Below are 22,044 nucleotides of genomic sequence, written 5' to 3' on the forward strand. Positions count from 1 at the left end.
GATGTCGGAGCGCGGCCGGGCGGCGGCGGCGACACCGCGAAGCCGGAGGGTCCTCAGGGGCAGGGACTGAGGGGCTGTAGCACTACTGGCCAGCAGATGAGGGACCCCGCACGACCGCGTATAGATGTAGCTATTACATATACAGAAATTGAACGGGAACTCTCGGTGTGAGACAGGGACAGTCACTTTTCTTACTGTCCCCGTGTCTTGACATGAAGAAGATCAGTTGCTAAACTGTTGCCTAATCAAGTCAGGTGTGACACAACACCGAACTTGTTTCAGAGAAGGAGTTTCCTGTTGGAAATCAATTTTCCTGCTAGTAACAGCACTTGAGAAGCTGGAAGGCAGCAGAGAATGGCTCAGGAATGATGTGCGATGTTAGAAAGCTTAAGGTCAACCAGTGTGCACAGAGGTTGTGAACTGTAATTGCTCTTAATGCTGTTTAAGATTAACCTCAATGGTTATCGGGGTTTATTGCATCAGCACCAGAGGAAAAGGAATTCATATGAAGAAATAAAACCAAGAGGCACAGTCAGCCATCTCCAGCTAAGAAAAAAGACAAGACTGAAAGCAGTCCTTTTAAATATTAATATTAAATGGGAATACCCCTAAGTAATAGAAACACACAGCTAGGAAGTATGTCTTGATATTAAAATATTGTCAGATGAGACATTAAAATTCACTGTAGATTGTATGAATCATCAGCAAAAGAACAAACAAAAAGTAGAGGGAGAACAAATGAATAAAGTAGTTTGAATCTACCTGAATTGGGAGGGTACTATTAATAAAAAAGCTGTTCTCTTTGGAGAATTCCAAAACTAAGGATAAAGTAATGAAGCATTAACTCACACTGGGAACAAGCTGTGCCTTTCTAGTACAGGTCTGTGAAATGTTCAGCACCTTCAACTCAAACCAGCCTGGAGCCCGAGTCCATATGAAAGGTCTAACAAAGCAAACAGAGATTGTATCAGAAAGGCCCAGGTGTAATCACGCTTTAAGGCTTGATATACTTATTCCTACTGTTTCCCCAGCCTTTATAAAACCAGCGAAAATGAGATCATGCCACTGACGGCTTATAGACTGAGGTACAATTTGTATAAAAATTGGGGAAAGGGAAGGGTAACCTGTTGCATTTTTTTAAATAGCTAAATCTAATTTTCATTCCTGTGAAACATTTCTAAAAGCAGATTTGTTCCTCAAAAACTGGAAAATATCTACCTTGTTATGAAAAGGGAGTCTTTTCAGCTTACTGCATACATTTGACATAAAGTTGATTATTTTTGTTATTTGTTTCATGGTGGTTCCTAACAATCCCAGTGGTAGGCTGGAAGCCTACCCTGCTAGGCACTGTCCAGAAGCCCTGCCCCAAGAAAGAGCCCCAGGAAAGCAAACAGCTCTGCAAACTTGGACTCGGCTTACAGCGGAAATCCTTACACAGGCTTCAGCCCCCTAGTATGCCCTCCCTTCCCTAAAGTCTGAGTAAATAGAGATGCCTTTCAGGATGTCTGGGAGGTCAGTGAGCTGTTCAGGCAGGAGAGCAGCAAGTTTCTACAGTCAAGGACACTTGCCTCTCTGTGCTTCCCTTCCCTGTGGGCACCCTACCACGCTTTTTTACACTAGTGACAGATGGATGAGAGTACCTAAGGACATTATAGTAGGGTTTTGTTGCTGCTCGTGGTACACTTAGCACTAACTAGTAGAAATCCAAAATTAATGCAATTTCTCAGTCACAAACATTCTTGGTTTCCTACGGTGCCACTGCTGACCTTAATTAAGAGTTCAGCTAAACTGAAAAATAATTGAATAAACCATGAGAGCTTGAAAATTATTAGCCCAATTAATTACTTTGTAGGCTGGAGAAACAGTTTTACTGTTAATTTAAGACTCCCAATTTGATTGAATTATATAGAATTAACTTTGTTGAATGAAGCCGTTGCTGGCAGTCAAGGAGACTGGCATTCAGTGAAAATAGCTAAAATTTCTGCTAGCAATGAGGGGTTCAGTGTCATCTGGAATTAGCCTATTTAAATAAGCTGAATGTTCCTAAATGGTAAATAATGCTGGGAGGACTTCAGCTGGAAATTATAGGACTGTTTCTGACTTGTTGGAAAAGAGTAAGTGGTAGCTTTCTGAGATTATAGGATTAAACCGTATCAGTACTTTAAATGTGACTCATGAGCAGGGGCTTTCTGAAGAGAATTACATAAATTTCCCAAGGTCTTTCTGAATAACAAATAGTTCCAAATAATTTCCTCATCTTTAATAACTACGGGTGAAATCCTGGCCCCATTGAGGTCAACAGAAAAAGTCCTCTTGATTTCAGTGGGTTCAGGATTTCACCCAGACTCTGGGAAATCTACAGTTCTTCTGTAGTCACTGGGTGAGGAAGAAGTGAGGAAGTCTCTGCAGCTGGACATGGCATTTTCTACCAACTGGCAATTCACTGTCCTCATGTTTTTATATTTACTTCACTTAGCGATGAACCAGATTCTAGTCTCATTTGCACCAGTGTGGATTTACAAGATATTTTTAGATATCTCTGAGCAAAATGTGTCTTCTTGTCAACGTATGTGATCTCAAACAGTCCTTGCTGGGTTACAGAAGTAGTGTAGAGGGAACTGTGTGATTCTGAGTTGACCATGTGGAAATTTAACTTACCCATACTGCTACCTTGAGGCAACTATTTGCTTACCTGCACTAAGTTAATTACAATTGCTTTGCTATAATTATTACAGTTCTAATCAAGAGTAGATAATACAAACTGTAATTACTCATACAGCTATTTTAAAAACCCCAAAACTTACACACCAAAGAAAGCTGGAAGACCAACGTGGTAAAATCTAATTTAACACAAGTCACTTTATGAATAAGAGAAGTAACGCAATCTGTTTTCCTGTGGATTTGTATCTTCTGTCCCTTGGGCCACCCACAAAAAGTGCTTAGCTTTCTTCTAGACCCCTTATCTCACCTCTTCTAGGCGAGAGATGGTTTGTGTCATGCAGAGCTGTGTGCATCAGCTAGCTAGGTTGCCCATGGTGTTTGGGTGGCTGACTGCTGAGTTTTGCCTCTCTCTTCCTCAGTGGGGTCACAGATTTCACAAAGCACATGAGGGCCCTTTCTCCTTCCAAAGCTGGCTAAAAAATTAGTAAGAATGACTAAAAAGAGGAAAGTAGAGAGCACTGTTGGGTAGGTTCATTTTCTTAGGAAAACTACTAGAGATGAGGTTCCTTCATGGGTGTCCATTTGCATAATTCCCCTGAAGTCTCTTCAGTCATGCTGTTTTATATCAGCAGGAGATCTGACCATGAATATTTAAGAACTTCAAACCTCTTGTTGAGGGCACATGAGGACAGTTTCAGATTTTACAAGAGCAAAGAAATAAAACAAAGGGTTTCACGTTTTTCATAAATCAATCCCTCTAACTCAGCCCTTGCTTTGAAGCCCCAGAGTGTGTATAGACTTTTACCTTTTTGCCAGCTCTTATTAAGAACTGTTTTTCAGGAGTTTATAGCCAGATCTACAACTCTCTGTAAAACTGAGCATGACAATTTTGTGACAGATCCTGTCTTGGTTAGCAAACTTCAGCTTCTAGTAGAACACTTTGTGTTTTACCTAAAAGTAGTACAGATTAAGGTATGCTTTGTCCATTTGAAGCTGGAATTTTGTGGTGGTATAGCTCTGAGGTAGGAGATACTCTTCTATGTTTAAATAATAGTAGTTTTTTGCTTTCTGATTTTTTGTTCCTTATTCTTTTTCTCTTCCTATTTACTCAGTTGTCATTTGCAACACATTACCAGTTTAAAACTTCGAAGTACACACACATATACATATTTTTTCCATAATAATTTTCAGAAAGACCTAGATATTGTGTGATACACTAATACTATTATTATTTTTTGAATACCAACTTGAAGTTAACCTAAAGTAGAAGTTTTTACTAGTGACCAAATTCCTAACTGGCTGGAGTCTATTGAGAAATTGAGGTAGTCAGGGAATGGGGACTGAAGCAATCCAAGAAATACAGCATTATTTCACATTATAAAATATACTTGTAGGAGATATCATTTGCCTTTCTAAAGTTGTTGAAAGACTATTATTATTATCTCTTTTTACCTTTCAGCAAAATGATGGTCCAACACTCAGGCCAGGTATCTGCATTAGAAGTCAGCGCCTCCGCAATTGTTCCCACTTTGTCCCCTGCAGGGTCACTGGGGTTTGATGATTTCACAAATTTAACCCCACTGGTGAAAGAGGAACTGCGGTTTGCCATTCAGAATAAGCGTCAGGCCCACAGGATGTCTTCTACATTGGACACGGTGACAGTTTCTGAAAGGCCAATTGAAACATCGATGATGAAAACAGAGGTATGACTCTTTAAATTTCCTTTCAGTGTGAATGATTACTTCTCTAATAGTTTCACCACAAGACCAGCAATTATATCAAGTACAGACAGCCCTCTCCAGCACATCTGATCCTTTTAAGCCTGTTGATTTGCTTTCTGTTTTATGGGAAACTCTGGTATTTCTCATTTTCATTGAGACCTATAGCTGGATATTTTATTTTACAGTGACTAGAGCAAGCACTAATCTGGTTTTCCTGCCTACTTGTGGCTGAACTTGGAATAAGTCACTGCTGAAGTTCGATTTCACTGAGGAACATCCAGTAGGACTCACTTGAGCTAAACTAAGATAGACATGGCTTTGCTATGTCCACACTAGGTTTTTACTTGAAGATAATAGTCTCCATGGAAAATATTTCTCTTATAAAGTAGAGAAATAGCTTGAGTTAGGGAAATAGCTACACCTTGGTCTAAGCCTCCACAAGAGACAAAACAAAGCTTGAAGGATTGTGTTAATATCCCCTTTTTGACGCTGTATTTAGTTTGCTGCACTCTCAATGCCTCATTCATGCCACATCCTCGCTCTGCTCCCTGTGCCCCTCACTCTTTTTGCTCCTTGGGAAGCGGAGGAGAGATGGATGTGTGAGAGTCAGCCTGGGGAGATGCTTGGCAAGTTTTTTTGAGTACCATTGATTTAAAATGAGCCATCACATGGATTACATCCATCCAAACTCCAGTCAGGTTTTTATTGACAATTCTAATGGAGTTACTACCATTTTACTGTATAACAAGCAAGGTCAGAATCACATCCTTATGTAACTTATGATGTGTGCACTGACAGCACTATCCATGTTGATTTTAAAAATGCAGAAGTTATCAAAATACAGGTTGAGCATTCATGATGTCTTACAGATTGTGTATATCTGTTTTTATGGGATAGTTTTCTCCTGAAGAGGATGAAAGAAAAAAGCGAAGAAGGGAAAGAAACAAAATTGCTGCTGCAAAGTGTCGAAACAAAAAGAAGGAAAAAACAGAATGTTTGCAGAAAGTAAGTGACTGGGTTGAATTGCTTTCAATCTGTCATCCTGCCAGCATTTGAACAGACAGCACAGGGGCACTGTCATAGTAGGAAATACAGAAAGATGTCACCCAAAACTCTGTAAACCTGTCAAAACATTAGTTGTATAAAAAAATATTTAAAAAATCATAGAATTGTTATGGTTGGAAAAGACCTTTAAGATTATCCCAAACCTGGTTAAAACTGGAAAAAAGTGAAAGCATGGTAGGAGTAAAGGGAGATTACTGTTTCAGTGACCAGTCTTGTCTATGGGAATAACATTAATTTGAATGTGTACAAAAAGAAGTAAAATCTTATTACATATAGTACCCATTGTGGAGACTAAGAGCCTACAAACACTAACAAGTAACATATGACTTCATTATGGAATTAAGCATTGCAGCATTGCAGCTTAGCCCTGAAGTCTCTGTCCTAAGACCCCAGTAGTGTCCTCACCTGCTCTGCCATGATATAAAACTAGATTACAGCAGCATCAGACCTGTCTTTCTTCCTATATCCAGGGTTGAGGGTGGGGAAAAAGCAATGTCCTTACTTTCCTAGTTTAACATGTGTTTAACATGTGACATGATGCTCCAAAGAGTTATTAAGAAGTATAGATAATTTAGGGTAGAATTTTGACCTCAAAAGTTCAGAACAATTTTGCAGAAGATAGCGATAATGCTTTGGATACCTGTCATTGTAACTGAATATAAGCCTGAATTTGGCTTTTCAATTTCCATTACAATTCTCTAAAAGCCAAAGAAGGTAACTGTCACTCTGGTTTTTAGACTATTATCAACTGGGGGATGTATATTTTCGTCATTACAGGACACTAAGAACATGCAGTTTCTTTCTCTGCTAGCCATATGCTTTCCCACCAATAGAAGACTGCAGCTATTAGATAAACATTGCAATTAACTATTTGAAGTAGTCAGTCTAATAGTTGTGTCTGTTCTTTGTGACTAGGAATCCGAAAAGCTGGAAACTATCAATGCAGAATTAAAAGCCCAGATTGAAGAGCTAAAGAATGAGAAGCAGCATTTGATATACATGCTAAATCTTCACAGGCCCACTTGTATAGTTCGGGCACAAAATGGAAGGACACCTGAAGATGAAAGGAATCTTTTTATTCAACAGATCAAAGAAGGCACATTACAAGGTTAAGTGATATGGCAAATGTGGAAATATTTATAGTGTTTTTAACAACTACCAGAGTCCATGGAAGATCTGACATAATGTGTAGGATTCTATTAGTCAAGAGCCTTTAGGAAGGGCAGATTGCTTTTGTAAGCAGAAAGAATTGTTTTGGCTTGACAGCAATTCTTCCCCTCGGAAGATCTGGTCTCAATCAAATTGAAGAGTCTTCTGCCTCAAATATAGGATTTGCACCTGTCATACTTGCTGTTCCTAGGAGCTACAGACAACAGCTTCAGAAGTTTTAGCTCTCTGCTAGTATACAGTATCTGCACTCATGACATTTGTGCTACAACACTATGACTTCCAACGATGCACGTGGTACAGACAGCTGTGCTGGATGGACACTACTTTTCCCTGCTGCTGGTAGTGAAAGCAGACTGAGCGTATTTTTAAAGTTTTGAAGTTTCCAGGAGGATGGTTTCTGGCAGAATGTACTGATACGTGATGTTGCATTCTAACCTAACACACACATGCACAAACACACGAACAACCTTTAGTTCCAACTAAGCTTTGTCATTTTTTTTCACAAGACTTGTGTAGGTTTTTTCAAAGACTCGGAGGCTGAATTTGAAAAGCCTAGTGGGCGCGACAAAGAAATGTTCCTTGTAAAATGTTCATGTACCTACGTTTGTATTTTATGAGCTGGAACCTCACCTACTGTCCTTTGGGGACTACAATTTTATCTTGAATTGCTGAAGAGGATCTTGTACCACCACTTGGTGACTCAGTGAATTGAACTCACTGGAAAAAAGGTAACGAACTATGGAGGGACGTTGATACAGATTTTGCCTGAGTTGTCCCGATTGCAGGACTGAACGCCAGGCTCGTGAATCACGAAAAGTTTCAAAAAAACAAAACCATCTAGGATCTAATCCTACAAGCCTTAATTCATGCTGTTAACCTTCACTCATGGAAGAGGTTCCATGGACTTCAGTGAGTCTGCTTATGAAGATAGCTTTAATAAGCATAAGAGCTTGACAAAGCTTTTTCCATCCTGATCAGGATTACTTCCTTTTGCCGGGTGATTCAGAGACAAAAATTATTACTGCAGCTACTTTTGTTATTACATTTGGGTGGCAACTACAGTCAATCAAAAGTGTTACTTCAAACCTAAAGGAGTCAAAAGTTTTGATGTAGTGAATAATTATTTTTATTTTTTATTAAATACTAACCATAGATGTTTTTGAACTGATAGAAGAGCTGCTGGACAAAACAGTTGGAGCTATGAGTGTTTAAATTCTGATGTTTCTGTGAAATTCTCAGATTGTTTAATCCTATAAAATATATCCTTACAATTTTTTGTAAAAGAAAATGCTATCCTTATTTATCACTAATATCATAATAAGTAAAGTTAATAAATACTGCGAGCAAGATAAAACTGAAAATGTAAGTGTTGCGCTGTCTTTTTACTTTCATCTCTTGGTGTTTAATACTATATATTCCTAAACTTCAACAGTTGTATTTGAGACACCACTATTGCGAATGCTTACCCTTCGTCTTTTCCACAGATGAGGCACTAAGTGTCTGGAATGATTGGGTGCAGAGATTATACCTTTCAAAATTCTGTACTTCCATCAGTGGTGCCAAGCTGCTTAATGTCACAATTTAAATGAAGCAGACAATAAGATTGGAGCTTACAGTACATAATACTTTACAGCAATTACGCAGTGTTGAAATTGTGGTTTTGTTCTAAAGGCTAAAATTAAAGATACCTCAGCCATAAGCTTCCTACCTTACAAGTCCCAGATGAGTCTATCAGATATCATACCTGATCCTTATATGATCATTATATTCTGCAACAGAACTTCTTAGTACATTTTCCTAAGAACTGGATATATTGTAATGTCCTATATCATGTTTTAAAGGTATGTACTTCATGTATCTGAAAAGTGAATGTGTTACAAAGATGACGTACAAAGTCCGATTCTGTCCTGAGAATCCATTGTCTTTCTGTATGTTGGAAGGAGCTTCAATTGACTTCAGTGAGAATTCATTCATGCCTCGTAGGCAGAGTTTGGAGCCTCTGCTGCGACTTCTCTGGCTTAGAGGGCAAGTTCCATAGCAAATTGGGCCAGCTGTTTATCAGGGAATGGATATACATGAAGTGCGTTACAATAAACCCATCAAAGTATGTTAATTGGTATTTGCCTTCTGTAATGTGGAAATACAAAACCAAGGCCTCGTCCAGGCATCACACACCTTGGCTTTGCTTTTCGTGCATCAAATGCCAGCAGACAAAACCGTTTGCCTCCTATACTGTTATAAGTGTTACCACAGAGACTAGAATATCATGACAGAATTCTTGTGTCTACCTTAGGGAATTTGTATGGTTGCTTTTAACCGTATCACTGGTGACGCAGGCGTCATGCTTTTGTTGCTTGATGTTATTTACTTAGCATGCCAAATGTTAATACGGTACCACTACTATTGTCAGAAGATAATCTATTTTTGTTTCTTTTTATGTGCAGTCGTAGCTGCTTTCTACTGCTTGTACGTGTGTGTGCATGCGTGCTCCTGCACACTACTCTAGCAATGATGGTACTCAAGTTCATTTGACTGTGCCCAGGAAAAGTGTGTTTAAACAGCTAGACAGGAGCAGTATGTTGCATGAGTTTTCTAGAAGTATGCTTAATTCAGGAGAACCTTTAAAATGCATTAAAAGCAGTTTGTTTTCTATTCTCAAGTTTGTTTTGATACTTTAATAAAAAATAATTAATATATATTTCTTCACGTGTCATTTAATTCATTCTAAGTTTCAAGGTCCAGGAACAACTTAGTTTTCTTAAAACAACACTGGCATATTAAAGAGCAAACACATTTTATAGGTTTGCAACAGTAAGCATCTTGTAAAGTGAAATTGGTACTGGTCACTGCTAGTCAAGCTATAAACAAAGTTTTGTTATTTCAGGGTTGATGATGAATTCCAGGCTAATTTCTTATTTGTGGCCTAGGGCTTAGATTAAAGGACTGAAAATTAGAAATCCTGAACCCTTCCTAACCTTGCAATCAACCAGCTGACAGTTATTGCAGCTTTCAGATTACCTAATGGGTTTAATGCTTTTGCTGCTGTGAAGCGTTAATATTTATAGGTTGCTTTCTATGGCTACATGGAAGATACTAAAGTAGCATAGCATGATCAGGGCTTTGGTTTTTTCCTCTGTGTGCTGGGGGGTGCGTCTGTGTGGGTGAGTGTGTGGAGAAGCACGAGGAAAGATGAACAAAATGTTCTGCCCTGCCTTTCCAAAACTAAGTATCTACACCCAGACAGAAGTCCCTGTGTTTTGACAGCCGGTGATGTGGACGAACGCTTTTGGCTTCAACCATTGGCACGCAGTCATAACTTGTAATACAGAGGTCAGATAGAAGGCCAGGAGCTCCAGGGACCAGGAGCCATTGCACTATTGCAAAATCTAGTTTAAAATATCAGCTGGAAGGAAGATACAGACTACTATGAGACTGGCAATGCTGAATGCTTACTGTCCTTATTGGTACATCCATTTACAGATGTGCAGTCCCAATACATAAGTTCACCCTTTCATGCATTCTCTTACACCTGTTATCAAATTTTAGTTTTGAATACCTGATTCAATTCTAATTTAGTAAACTTATAGGTCATCTGCCTGGCCTGTTTCAGAAAACTTTATCAATGGAATTAGGGCTATGAATTCCTGAACTGATATTTTATAATATTTTCTTTAAATGGTATGAATTGAAACCATGAAACCACCATTGGTCTGTATGACATATTCCTAATAGTATAAATGATACTCCTTGAACAAAGTAATACATCATATCTTCTTCTTAGATCTCGTTTTAGATGCTAAATCTGTGTGTGTACAGGCCCATGCAGACCTTAAAGCATGCTGGGCTTTACACTGTACTTTAATAAGTAGCATCTTCTACTTCTTTCTAGCTCTTCCCTTGTTGTAAATGAATAAATAGCAATACAGAAGGCAGGTAGAGCCAGTGATTTATGCTAGGCTAGAAATGTTTAATGAGACTGAATGGTAGCAAATTTAAATTTACAGTAACTTTTCTACCTTGGCCCATTAGAATTTGAAGCTATTGATTAAGGGGATGGTTTTAAAAGAACTGATTCTTAGTTTTGCAAAATAAAATGGATGATTTATGGGTAATGAAAATAAAACAGTACAATTGTTTGTTAGTAGCAAAAGAGTTACGAAAATCAAATCTACTTCATCTAACAGAATTCCTAAATCCAGAATGACAACTGTATCTCACATCCATTTTTCTTGGTTTGGATCTTTTTTCCTTCACCTTCAGTGGAATACTAGACTAAGTAAAAGTCTCATTCATGTTGGCCATTGCCATGTTTCTATGTTTGTCCAGTGCCCCCAACTGGAGCCCTCGAGAATCACATGATTGAAATGTCTACTGATTTTAATTTACAGAAGTACTTAGTAACATTTTTCATTCGTTTGTAATCACACCAATATAATATTTTCATTTCTGTAACAGACAACATTCCTTTCTAAAGTGTAATTAAGATAATGAGTTACAATATATTTTTAAAAACCTGTTATTTAAAGTTCATTTCCTTAGTGGACACTCTGAGTCAGAACTGCTGCCTTTAGTGATAAAAATAGTTATTTACTAATTTTCAGTGCTATTAGATCCTCAAAGCCATTGCAGTTAAAAGAGAATACACTGAAGTCTATTCTTGATACAGTATCAGTTCTGGCTGCATACCTTTGCTGTTGCTGACAGTGATGCATGAATCAAAAAAAAAATTGCTAATGATTTTCAGGCCCCAGGCTAAGTGTACTAGAGCTGACACTCAGAAAAACTATTCGACCTGTGAAATAAATAAATAGAAAATTGAAGCAAACTGAGACTTGAAGATTAAATCTCTTTTTTTCTGCTTTTGAGAATTTAGCAACTTCATATTTGTAGATTCTGCCAAAATAACTGGTGCACGACCATGGCCCCACAGACAGTGGTTATGCCCACACAGCAAATAGTAGTGTAGCACAGCAATATTTTTATATAAGCTAGCTTAGTACTGGGAATATCCCAGTGATGACAGCAAAAATCTCAGCACGGGTGAATCGATGCCACTGAGAGGGTGAGCTCTCCGTGCAGTCAGGGGACAGGCTGCTGCTGGCATCTGAGGTAGCTCATTGAAAGCCAGCTCGGGTATCGTTCAGCTCCTCAGGTTGGTATCTGTCACGTAGCTGCCTGTTGAGTAGCTGCCTGCATTCCCAACTAAACGGCTCCACCAGTTCAGACCAAAGGTCCACCCAGCCCAGTTTTCCTTCTGCAGCAGTGATCAAAAGCAGCTGTCCAAGGGAGAAGAAGAACAGTGCAAATATGCTTCCTCTGGGTGCTTTCCCACACTCCGACTATTTTCAGCTCTTGAGTCACACAGGCTTGACATAATTCCTTTAGGTATAGCTTTCCATAGATCCTTTTTTCAAGTATTTGACCAGTTTCTCATCCATAGTACCAGCATCTGCAGTAACTTTTGGTGACAAGTCCAATAGGGCTATAACCACTTAGAAGAAGAAAACGTTTCCTTTTCTTTTGACCCTGTTCCCTACGACTCTACTTGTCTACGACAGCCCCTCACTCTTGAGCTGGAAGAATGAACACCTATCCATCCTCTCCATGCCACATGATTTTATGCTTTGCTGTGGTGTTTCTTTTTCAGGGTAAAGAGTCCCATCCTACCCAGGCACTTTCTTTTTCTTTTGGCATACATTTTACATACCTGCTACCCAGTTTTTCTGGGAAAACTGTGGCTTTTCCAGTGGTTTAAGTTAAAGGGATTGTAACTACACACAATATTCAAGGTGTGGTCAAGCCATGGGTTAATACAGCAGGATCTTGATGTTCACTGTCGCTTTCCTAATAGTTTGAGAAATTAGGTTTTCATTTTTGAGGACTACCAAGCATGGAGTCTGATGCAATGTGAATATCTTTCATAACCCCAAAATCTCCCCTCTCAGTAGTAACGGTAAATTAAAGCCCAACTTTGTGATGCCAGGATCAGTTTTCCTTCAATGTGTTACCTTCTGTTCACTTGTATTGAACTTCATCTACCATTTTAATTTCCAAACTGTAAATATAAAATCTTCCTGCAGATCTTCCTAAATTGCTCTTCTCCTTTCCATCCTGAGTAATTTTGTACCATCATCAACTTTCTCACAACACTACTCACTCTCTTACCAGATAATTTGTGAAAATGTAGATCTGTGCAGGTCCCAGCGTAACTCCACTGGATGACCTGACCCCTCTAAAAGAGTTCATCATTTACTCCTCTTTCTTTCTACCTTCTAATCAAGTCTTTATGCATGCATGTGTCTTTTACCTATTCATAGATACTCAGTTTCTTAAAAAAAAAATCTTTGGTGAGGGAATTTACTGAAATCCCTTTAGAAGTCTCCATAACCTACAACTACGGAATCTCCCTGATCCACACATCTGTCAGCCCTTTCAAAGAACTCTAGATGTATCTGTAAGCCTGAATTTCATTTTACAAAAGCCATGCTGATTCTCTTCAAGTAGGCTGTACTTATCTAGTTACCTACTGATTCATAGTTCCTTTATCTTAATTCTAATTAACTTGCCTGTCAGATTACAGGACTATACTTCCTTGGATTCTCCTCGAGCCTTTTGTAAAGGTTGGTGACACGTGCCACACTCCAGTCCTCAGATACCAAGGAAGATTAAGTCAGAGTGACAATGAGAGAGTTATGCATTATTTTTAGTATTTCAGCAATTTTCTCTTTCCATCATCTTTGTGCTTTTCAGTGAAAACTGAATTGGTTAGTGCTGGTTCTTCTCTAAAACTCCACCTATAGTCACTTCAGTTTCAGATGGATCCTCTGCTGGTTCCTTCCCTTTGCCCAGTCCTGAAGAGGGTTCTGGTTGGGGAATGATCTGTTTCTTCAGCTTCTCAGCTCTGAGTGTTCTCTTTGTACCCTGATTATCAACTGGCTTTAGACTCTCTAACAGGCTAATTATTACTAATATATCTGAAGGATGATTTAGTATTTATTTCAGTTCCTTTAGCCTCTTTATTCCCTCATCTTGACCTAGACAGGCTTCTTCTGCCCTCAGTGCCATCTCCTGAATGACCCTGGCAACAGGGTCTCCAATCTCATTTGGAATATGTAGAGACTGATGGCTACTTCAAGCTTTTCTGTGGCGTTAAGGAGTCATAGCACAGGTACACATCTAATTGTCAGATTTTAATCCCTGCCATGCTGCGTGACTTAAACACACAAACCATCCAGTGCCTCAATTTCTCCATCTGAAAGACAGGAATAACAACTAATATCTTCCTTTCTAAGCATTTTGACACAAAAGGAAAAGTTTAATGTTTTTTAGTCAATTATAAAGTAGTACTAAAAATTATCCAACAATAGCCTTCTTTTGAGAGTTTATATCAATTAAAAAGCTACAACAATGCCATTTTTTAATCTCCAGAAAAAATAAAATCATGCAGGGCTTGTAACTCTCACATTTGTAGCTAACCTCTGCGGTTTTATCACACATTGTTGAAGCCCCAGATCTGAAATACATGTGATGGGTGAGATCCTCATTCCTCATGGCTGTAGGGAATGCCTTAGAAATATTACTCTTGTATACTAAGTTCAGAAACCAAGAGAAAAAAATTTAATGCATTAAATTGCTAACATTTCATGTTTAGAAACAAATGTTCTGATTGGTTTGTGCATGGGGGGTCTTTTTTAAACAGGATTTTTGAAAGTTTGGGTTTGGCCACACCACATTCCCCTGCTGACAGCAAAGGCATCCATGGACAGAGGGAAGGGTGACTAGAGAAACCAGTTATCAGTGTTAATTCTGAAGGGTTACCAATATTAGGTTCAAAGAAAAAAAAATCCTTAAAATTAATAGCAAGAGAAAGGAGAGATTAAATTTAAAAAAATTACTCGCCTTTCAAGTAATACAATGCATCTAGCAAAAAGCAGTGAGAAGCACTCTGTTTCACATTTATCTGTTGTTACTTTTATCTGAATTTCTTCAAGACATTTTTGACCCTCCTACCCTTTGCGCACTGCCCCTTCCCTTCCCATCTTCCTGGAAGTCGTTACTCAAATGAACAGAATGTTACAAAGCTGGTTTATAGCACACAGCATAATAGTTCCCCTAAAGAGAAGAGAAACTATTCTACAGGAAGCTAAAGCAAATATTAAATTGCACAAATATGTGTTCAAAGGCAGGAAATGCCATTTTTGAGAGTGCAAGCAGAAGTTCAACTCTGCTATCTTACACATGAATGATGAAATATCTTCTAATTGTGTGACTAAGTATTTCCAAATAAGAAAATATATCACATTTCCCCGTCTCCATGTGCAGTAACTTGCACAGTTCTGTATGTAACGCAGATTCTTTCAAGAAAGTATCTACATATAATGCACAACAAACAGAATTCTTACGCTAATGCACATAAGTTCACAGTCTCATTTAAGAGCTATCTACTGAAGAAAACCACAGTTACAAACTCAGATGAACATGTATCCACACATCTAGGGTTCAGAAAGTTTTGCAAGGAACTACAATAAACCTACAAGTCTGCAGCACAACAGCATCCTGATATTGTAAATAAATGTCTAAATTACAAAAGGTGCCATGGATGCCTTTAGGAAAATGAATGCTTTGACTGGCACCGATTTCAATCAGTGTGAGACCTGATTTCTTATTTTGCAAGACACATCCAAGTCCTCTTCAGCACAGGCAAGAATTCTGTAAAAACATTCGAGAGAGGATATAATAATCTTGCTTAGCCCAGAATAGGTCACTGTGGCAGAAACCACAGATGAGAAAAAAGTAACAATAAACTAAACAAAGAACTGTATCATCTTTCCAAGGAAGCAGTTCTAGCTCCTCACATCCTCATGGACACCGTGACCACAGCAGCGAATGCAGCCAGCACAAGTTAAGAAGATAACTACTTCTAGCACTATTTCTAAAACAAGACCGAGAACTGCTACTGAGCAGTGTCAGCTGTTAACTTCAAGTATCTCCACACAGGAGACCTTCACATGCCCATCACCCTTCTACACTAAGGTAGGAACAGCAGATTTCTTTTACTATGTCACAGAATCCAGGCTCTACGAGCTGCAGGGACCCATTCCCACTCATTCTGGGAACCAAAGGCATTCATTTCAGACAGATCAAGCCATACAAAGCCTGCTTGGAGGAAGAACTGACTCAAGGGTCAAGTGTTTTCTGAAACAGAGGGACACAGGAGGAAGTAGGTACAACCCTACGTTTGCCTAAGGCATCAGTATACCCAAGGCCATGTGTGAGTGGCAGAAGCTTCTGTGCGATGAAAACAGCATACAAGGGATTTACATGATTGTGAAGGAAATTATAAGGGGCTAGGCAGGGGAATAGATTTGAATCAGCCTCTTCTTTGGTTTCTCACCTTTTTCTCCCCTAGAAACTCCAGCCTAATGACTATGGCACACAGGACACACATTTATACTCCAGACTAATGACAATACTTTCCATGGACTGAAATAAGTGCATTTAATTGTCTCATGATCTAAATTGATTGCACAGTGCCCTACCAGCATTTATGATTGTTGGAACAGTTGTTTAGCAACAATTTTCTAAAGCACAGAGAAGCTCATTCTGGACACTAATAACTCAGAAACAGCAATGCAATTATTATATCCTGGTAACTGGATTATCTCTAAAAGCAGACCTGTCACAAGCAAAAGTAGAAAAAAAGATACTATTTCTACTAACTCCTTCACTCTGAATATTCATGGACACTGAACGCACGATTGGATCCTATTCTTTTAGCCAAGCCTCTAGTTCTGCTGCTCACAGACATATAATCAGTGTCCTAGCTGCTGAGTGGCTATCCAGTTGTGTGTGGCATCTCAGACTGCTCTTTCAGTAGTAAAGCACTAGAGTACTACTCCTGTGCATGTGAATGAAAGAAGGATATGAATGTCTCAAGGACTGGACAAGACATCCTACCAAAAAAACCTGCTAGCGCTGATAAAGAACCTTGTGGTTTTAAAGAGAGATTCCAACATCCACAGCCCAGCTGCTGTCATGTGCCATCTCCATAGTCATCGTGGAAAAAAAATCTGAGTGTGAATTCCTTAAGCAAGCATTCTAAATACACATATAGCTCCCATGGCATGGCTCCCTGCCTCTCCCTGGAAGTGTTCAAGGCTAGGTTGCATGGGGCTTTGAGCGACCTGGTCTAGTGGAAGGTGTCCCTGCTCACAGCAGCAGGGGTGTACTAGATGATCTTTAAGGTCCTTTCCAGCTCAAACCATTCTATGATTCTATGAAATGTGTGTGTGCACCCAGAATGAAAGCTACATTAGATCCTGATAGTCAGACAGGTGGGCAAATTGCCACTCAGAGCATATTGCTAGAGCTATGGGTCTGTACAACTGCACAGAATGAAGATGCAGATGATGAATCCTGATGTTTGTGCATGCCCAGCTGAAAAGAAATTTAGGGTTAGGCAGCAGAGAGCTGGAATTATGGTGACTTTAATGGTGCTTAAATCCTTCTGGGGATTTAAGCACCATTAAGGTGCTTTAGCTCTTGAACTAAAATTCAAGCACTAAAGAGTAATTCTAAGTATGGATAAGCATATGCATTAGTAAGGGAACAGAAGGTAATGCCCAGCTTCCTTTAAAATGAATTCTGTGTAAAACACTCAGTTAATGTTTTTAGGTCACCCTAGTAACACAGCCAACATTACCATAGTAGCATCTTATATGGAAAGACAGATGACTCCAACCTCATGAAAAGGTAATTCTACTTCTCTGACTCATGGTAATAAATCCACACTTGTGGAGTGAAATGGACAGTCACCAACCATCCTGAGCTCCCAGTGATGTCAGGTTAGTTGAGTATTCAGTATGTGTAAATTTGGGAAAAAAACCCAAAACCAAAAAAACAACACAGTAGATGTCATACTTACAGTCCTCCAAAGTTCAGTCTGTTCTAAGTAATCATCACAGAATTACTGCCAGACCCATGATATATTAGAATAAATAACACTTTAAAAAGATACAGATGTTAAATTTGTATGTGCCTTCAAGAGTTATGTTAAACATTTAAAAATAACCTCGGTGATTATTGGTTCATTTAGATTTCATAAGATCTAGGACTGGCAGAGGACTCTGTGATTCTTGTTCTGTACCATTCTGCATGTGTGATCTGGATTAAATTTCAGAGGGAGGTCTCTTTTTGTCCCTTCCAGACTTTTACTTAGTAAGAGTGCAGTGATTTAAATTCAGAAACAGGGTATGGATCTCCAAAAACTTTAGAGGTCAAATTTAACAGTGACTAAATAGTGGCACAAACTATAATCCTGGTGTCTAAGAGAAGCAAATAGTTGGCTTCAGTGATCATTCTTCAGAGTACGTAAGATGGAAGACAACTTACAGGTAATATAAACTATTCACAGATACGTGTGTTGGGCAGTGACCTGCACAAGTTTAACATGTACTGGCTTATAAAATGAATACAGGGTTATCTGTTTTATGGCAGAAAGCAGTAATTATAGAACGCAGTAGCAGCTTCAGTAACAAGCATTGTGGCAGTGGGTTATAAGTTTTCCCTCTGAGCTCTCAATTATATGTGTATCTATGCTCCTCAGCAGGTAGGCTACAGTTTTAAACTGAAAAACAAAAGCTCCCTCATACCAAGAGTGTGACAAATACTGTTCTGACAGGAAAAGCTGAAGACTGAGAGGGAAATAAAATATTTTTCTTCCATTTTGTGTTTCTGGATAAACAGAACTTGGAAGTGTTACAGTAAAGTGTAAGAGAAGTTAGAAAACTAGTTTTCCCTCTCTGGCTCTTTTCCAGTCCTGGTCTCAGCCTCCTCTCCTACTCTGGGCCCCCACCTCCCTGCTCAAAACACAAACCACCAGCTCATCTATCATCTGATTCCCTTTCCTGCAACTCCCAAGACTCCCAGCTCAACCCAGAGCATAATCAGTTCCTTCAAACACAGCCACACTCCCCAGTGCTGCTGCACTCAGCATGTGCTCCATACCTTCTACCAAGAGGCCAAGTGCATATTTAATGGCAACTATTCCAAAAGCACCTAATGCCCAGCCTGTGGTGACATCAGCAACTAACAGGAGAGTTTAAGACTAAACAGTTCTCCACAGATATATAGGTTATCTTCCCACACTTATTCCTCTTAAGCATCTCCATTACTCTTGTTTTGCATGCTTGCTGAGTGCTGAATTAGCTCAAGTTACTGCATTTTATCACATCCCTTAGGAATAATTTACGTACAATGAAAAACGTACACCATGATTTAAGTAACTGTTAAACTTGTCTGCACGTATGCATCATAATAAACATTGCTAAGAAACTACACATGAATTTATGGCTTTCTTACACCACCAAACAGCAGACAAATACAAAGTAATGGACCGTTCTTTGAAGTGCTGAAATCCTGCCTAGAATAAGACAGCACGGTACAAATAGTTGTTTCGATACCTGATAAGTGAAACTTGCTGGTAGATCTATAGTATTCCACACATTCTCACTAAGTGGAACATTTCATTAGTAAGAGTTAAAACTGTTCTGTTTTTAAATAGAGAAAAAATAAAATCCCTTAATTAAAAAAAAAAGCAGTCACGAGCAAAAGAGACTGTTTCAAACTTTTAGCACTAAAAACACATTGTTATTGCTTTACAGTATCAGTTTTAATTTTCAGTAAACTCTGACCACTACATAACTGTTCCCATTGGACAGGGCCAAACCAACCCCTGTAATGTAATGCTTCACAAGGAGAACATCAAGCTTGAGGTCAGCTTCTTAAGCCTTAGAACAGATAGAAAGCTTCCTATTACCTCAGCTTTCATCCATCTGCTAAGAAACAAACCAAGGCAAAGTTATGCCCTTCAGCCTTTCAAGCAAATTCTGACCAATCTGGACTTTAATCTGGAGAGTCCGTGATTTAGTTCATCTCCCAGACGTAGATGTAATTTTTTTTGCTAATATACGTCAGGAACTTTCTCCTGATTGTAAGGCAGGATGGTTACACAGACAGCTAGAGAGCCAAAATCATAGGTTGAAAGTGAAGAGTTGGTTCAAAGAATCTGGATTCATTTTCCATAAAAAGTTCAGAGGTAGACATTTTTTCATGAAGAGGGATAAGAGAGATTCTCTTTGGCTGTACTATCATGAATCTCCATTTACTTAATTGAGTAAAATTCAGAACGTTATTTTACCAGAGTAAAAAACAAGGCAAATGGTTGCAAACATCCCCTGCAGAGATATGCCAACAATACTTATTGGATGGAATGATACCAGCAACTGAAGTCTGGCTCTGGGGTTTATATCCTACAGTCCTGAGTTGGTAAAGATGGGAAGTTGTGCCAAAAACCTATGAGGCTGTTTAAGGCAGAGGAAAATACATTAATCTGCTTTTTAAATAGGAACAGAGAAGAACAGTAACATAATCTGCAGACAAAATATAAGAGAAAATTATAAAGAGAGAGAAAAATTATTTCAGGGCCCCCTCAGAAATTAACATTCCCAGATGATTCTGAGAGAGGATTTCCCTGAAACACTCTCACTTCCGATAAATCATAGATTAGCATATGCAGCCTGTGGAAGAAGATAGTTTCTTGCAACTCTCAACTTCTCTGAGGAAAATAGTCACCATCTACAGTAATTAAGATAATGAAAGGAAATATTAAGGATGGTGGACAATTAGGACGTAATCGGTAATCGATTCTTTTCATAGGCAACATGAATGATGAAGGCTTCTGCCCCTAGTAACACAGATTTCAGCCAATTCCAACAGATAGAACAAAAAGCAAAATTCAGTGCTTGCAATCTGGTCTTTTACCAGTCCTCTAGTGAGTGGCTTGGTTGTTGTACATGATTTTATTATTCAAACCCAGAAATGCCCAGCTCATATGGGGACCTTTTAACTCACTTACATGCATAGCACTTCCACTGCTTCAACACAAACTGTGAGCAGGATATGAGTAGCACAACACTGAATCACAAAGGTTTGGGGTATTTCATTTCTAGTACAGATAGCGAGAAATAAGCTAGAGCCTAAACATAGGGTTTGTATTCATCATCTCCTTCTATGAAATGTGGTATTTCCAGTACATGTTTCTCAATCAAACCGTCCTCAGATGAGCTCCTGTGAACAGCTCAAAGGCAGTAACCAGATACTTGCTGGCTGGATAGTAAGCAACACTAAGCAGAAGTGAAACAAGCTTTCAAATGCACTTTACTCAAAGCAGCTCTATTCCTTCTCCCTCACTGACTACAGATAAGACAGTGCATTAACACTTAATATCCATTCGTTACTAGCCTTTCCGTTTCCTCTCTCATCCTCCATACAGGCACAATTCTTTGAAACACCAAATGTTTTGCTTCTTAGATTAACTCAGCACTATGTCAGCAAGTGACAAGTTCAAGTACCAGTGCCAAAAAGATGCATTTATGATACATGGCTTGTGCAGGACCTTTGCATATTTCTTGCATTAAACTGTGAGTCCATCTTGCATCATCTTGATGTGACTCTTGTATTTCAGTTAATTTGAAACAGTATGGCATATAGTAAGCCATATGGAGTTTAGCTGTTTAATGAAAAGCCAGCATTAAGCAGATACTCAGACTAGTCACACCAAGGCTGCTGGTATTTCTGTTGGAATGATAGTTATTCTTGTATAACACTGCTGGGTTTGGCTGCTTTTGGCGGGCTGGGCAGCATTGCCAGAAGCAGATCATTAAAGCTCAACATGTTCCCAAAAGTCATAAACCAAACTGGGTAAGCTGGAAAGCCCTTCATATATTTTCTATTTTTATCTAACAATAAAAACTTAGTTACTTTGGCCCAAATCCTGCAACGGATTGCCTTGCAGCAGCTCAGGAAGATGCCGAGCCTCCTTGTTTTCAAGGGTCCCCTCTGCTGACAGGCCCAGGCTGACCGGCGCGCAGGGCCGGGGCTTTGCCTCTGCTCCCCTCCTGCGCCTCGCTCCGTATCGGGTTCTTCATCGCCAACCCGAAACTCCAGACTTTAATTGAAAGTCTTTCACTTTCTGCTGGCCACCGGGTCCACGCTGGGCAGGTCGCCGCTAGAGGACACTGTGGCCCCGGCTACCTCGGCCGTGCGGTTACTCCCGGGGGCCCTCTTAGCCGGCGGAGCAAGGGGGAGCGGGGAAACGAGGAGGGGGGTGAGCCCAGGGCTGGCGAGCAGCCTGGCCCAGCCCTACCGCTGCGGTTTCAGCGAGGCTGGGAGCGCCCTCAGACCCCTTCGGTGTGCTCACACTCTGTCCCTGCGGAGGACGCTAGGGTCGCTCCCCGTCCGACCCCACACGGCGGCTGAGGGGAACCCGGTGGCGGGGCCGGGCGGGCCATTGCGAGCGCGCACGCGGCCGTTGGGCGCTTGAGGGGAGCCCGCTTGGTGGCTTCTCTGCTCCGGGGTACGGCAGCCC

General features: G+C 39.7%; 1 protein-coding gene across 2 annotated transcripts; it reads left to right on the forward strand.

Annotated features, from left to right (window-relative positions):
* Positions 1 to 4,124: 4,124 nt before the first annotated feature.
* Positions 4,125 to 7,047, forward strand: ATF3 (activating transcription factor 3). Of its 2 annotated transcripts, XM_010182030.1 has the most exons (5): positions 4,125 to 4,163; position 4,204; positions 4,252 to 4,364; positions 5,280 to 5,387; positions 6,363 to 7,047. In XM_010182030.1, the coding sequence occupies exons 1-5, from the start codon at positions 4,125 to 4,127 to the stop codon at positions 6,558 to 6,560; spliced, it is 459 nt and encodes a 152-aa protein (XP_010180332.1). In that variant the 3' UTR covers positions 6,561 to 7,047. The 2 variants fall into 2 exon arrangements, with proteins under 2 accessions (XP_010180332.1, XP_010180331.1); XM_010182029.1 differs by having other exon boundaries at positions 4,125 to 4,364.
* The last annotated feature ends 14,997 nt before the right edge of the window (positions 7,048 to 22,044 follow it).

The sequence above is a fragment of the Mesitornis unicolor genome, unplaced genomic scaffold (assembly GCF_000695765.1).
Source record: "Mesitornis unicolor isolate BGI_N332 unplaced genomic scaffold, ASM69576v1 scaffold34753, whole genome shotgun sequence".
NCBI classification, from domain to species: Eukaryota; Metazoa; Chordata; class Aves; order Mesitornithiformes; family Mesitornithidae; genus Mesitornis; species Mesitornis unicolor.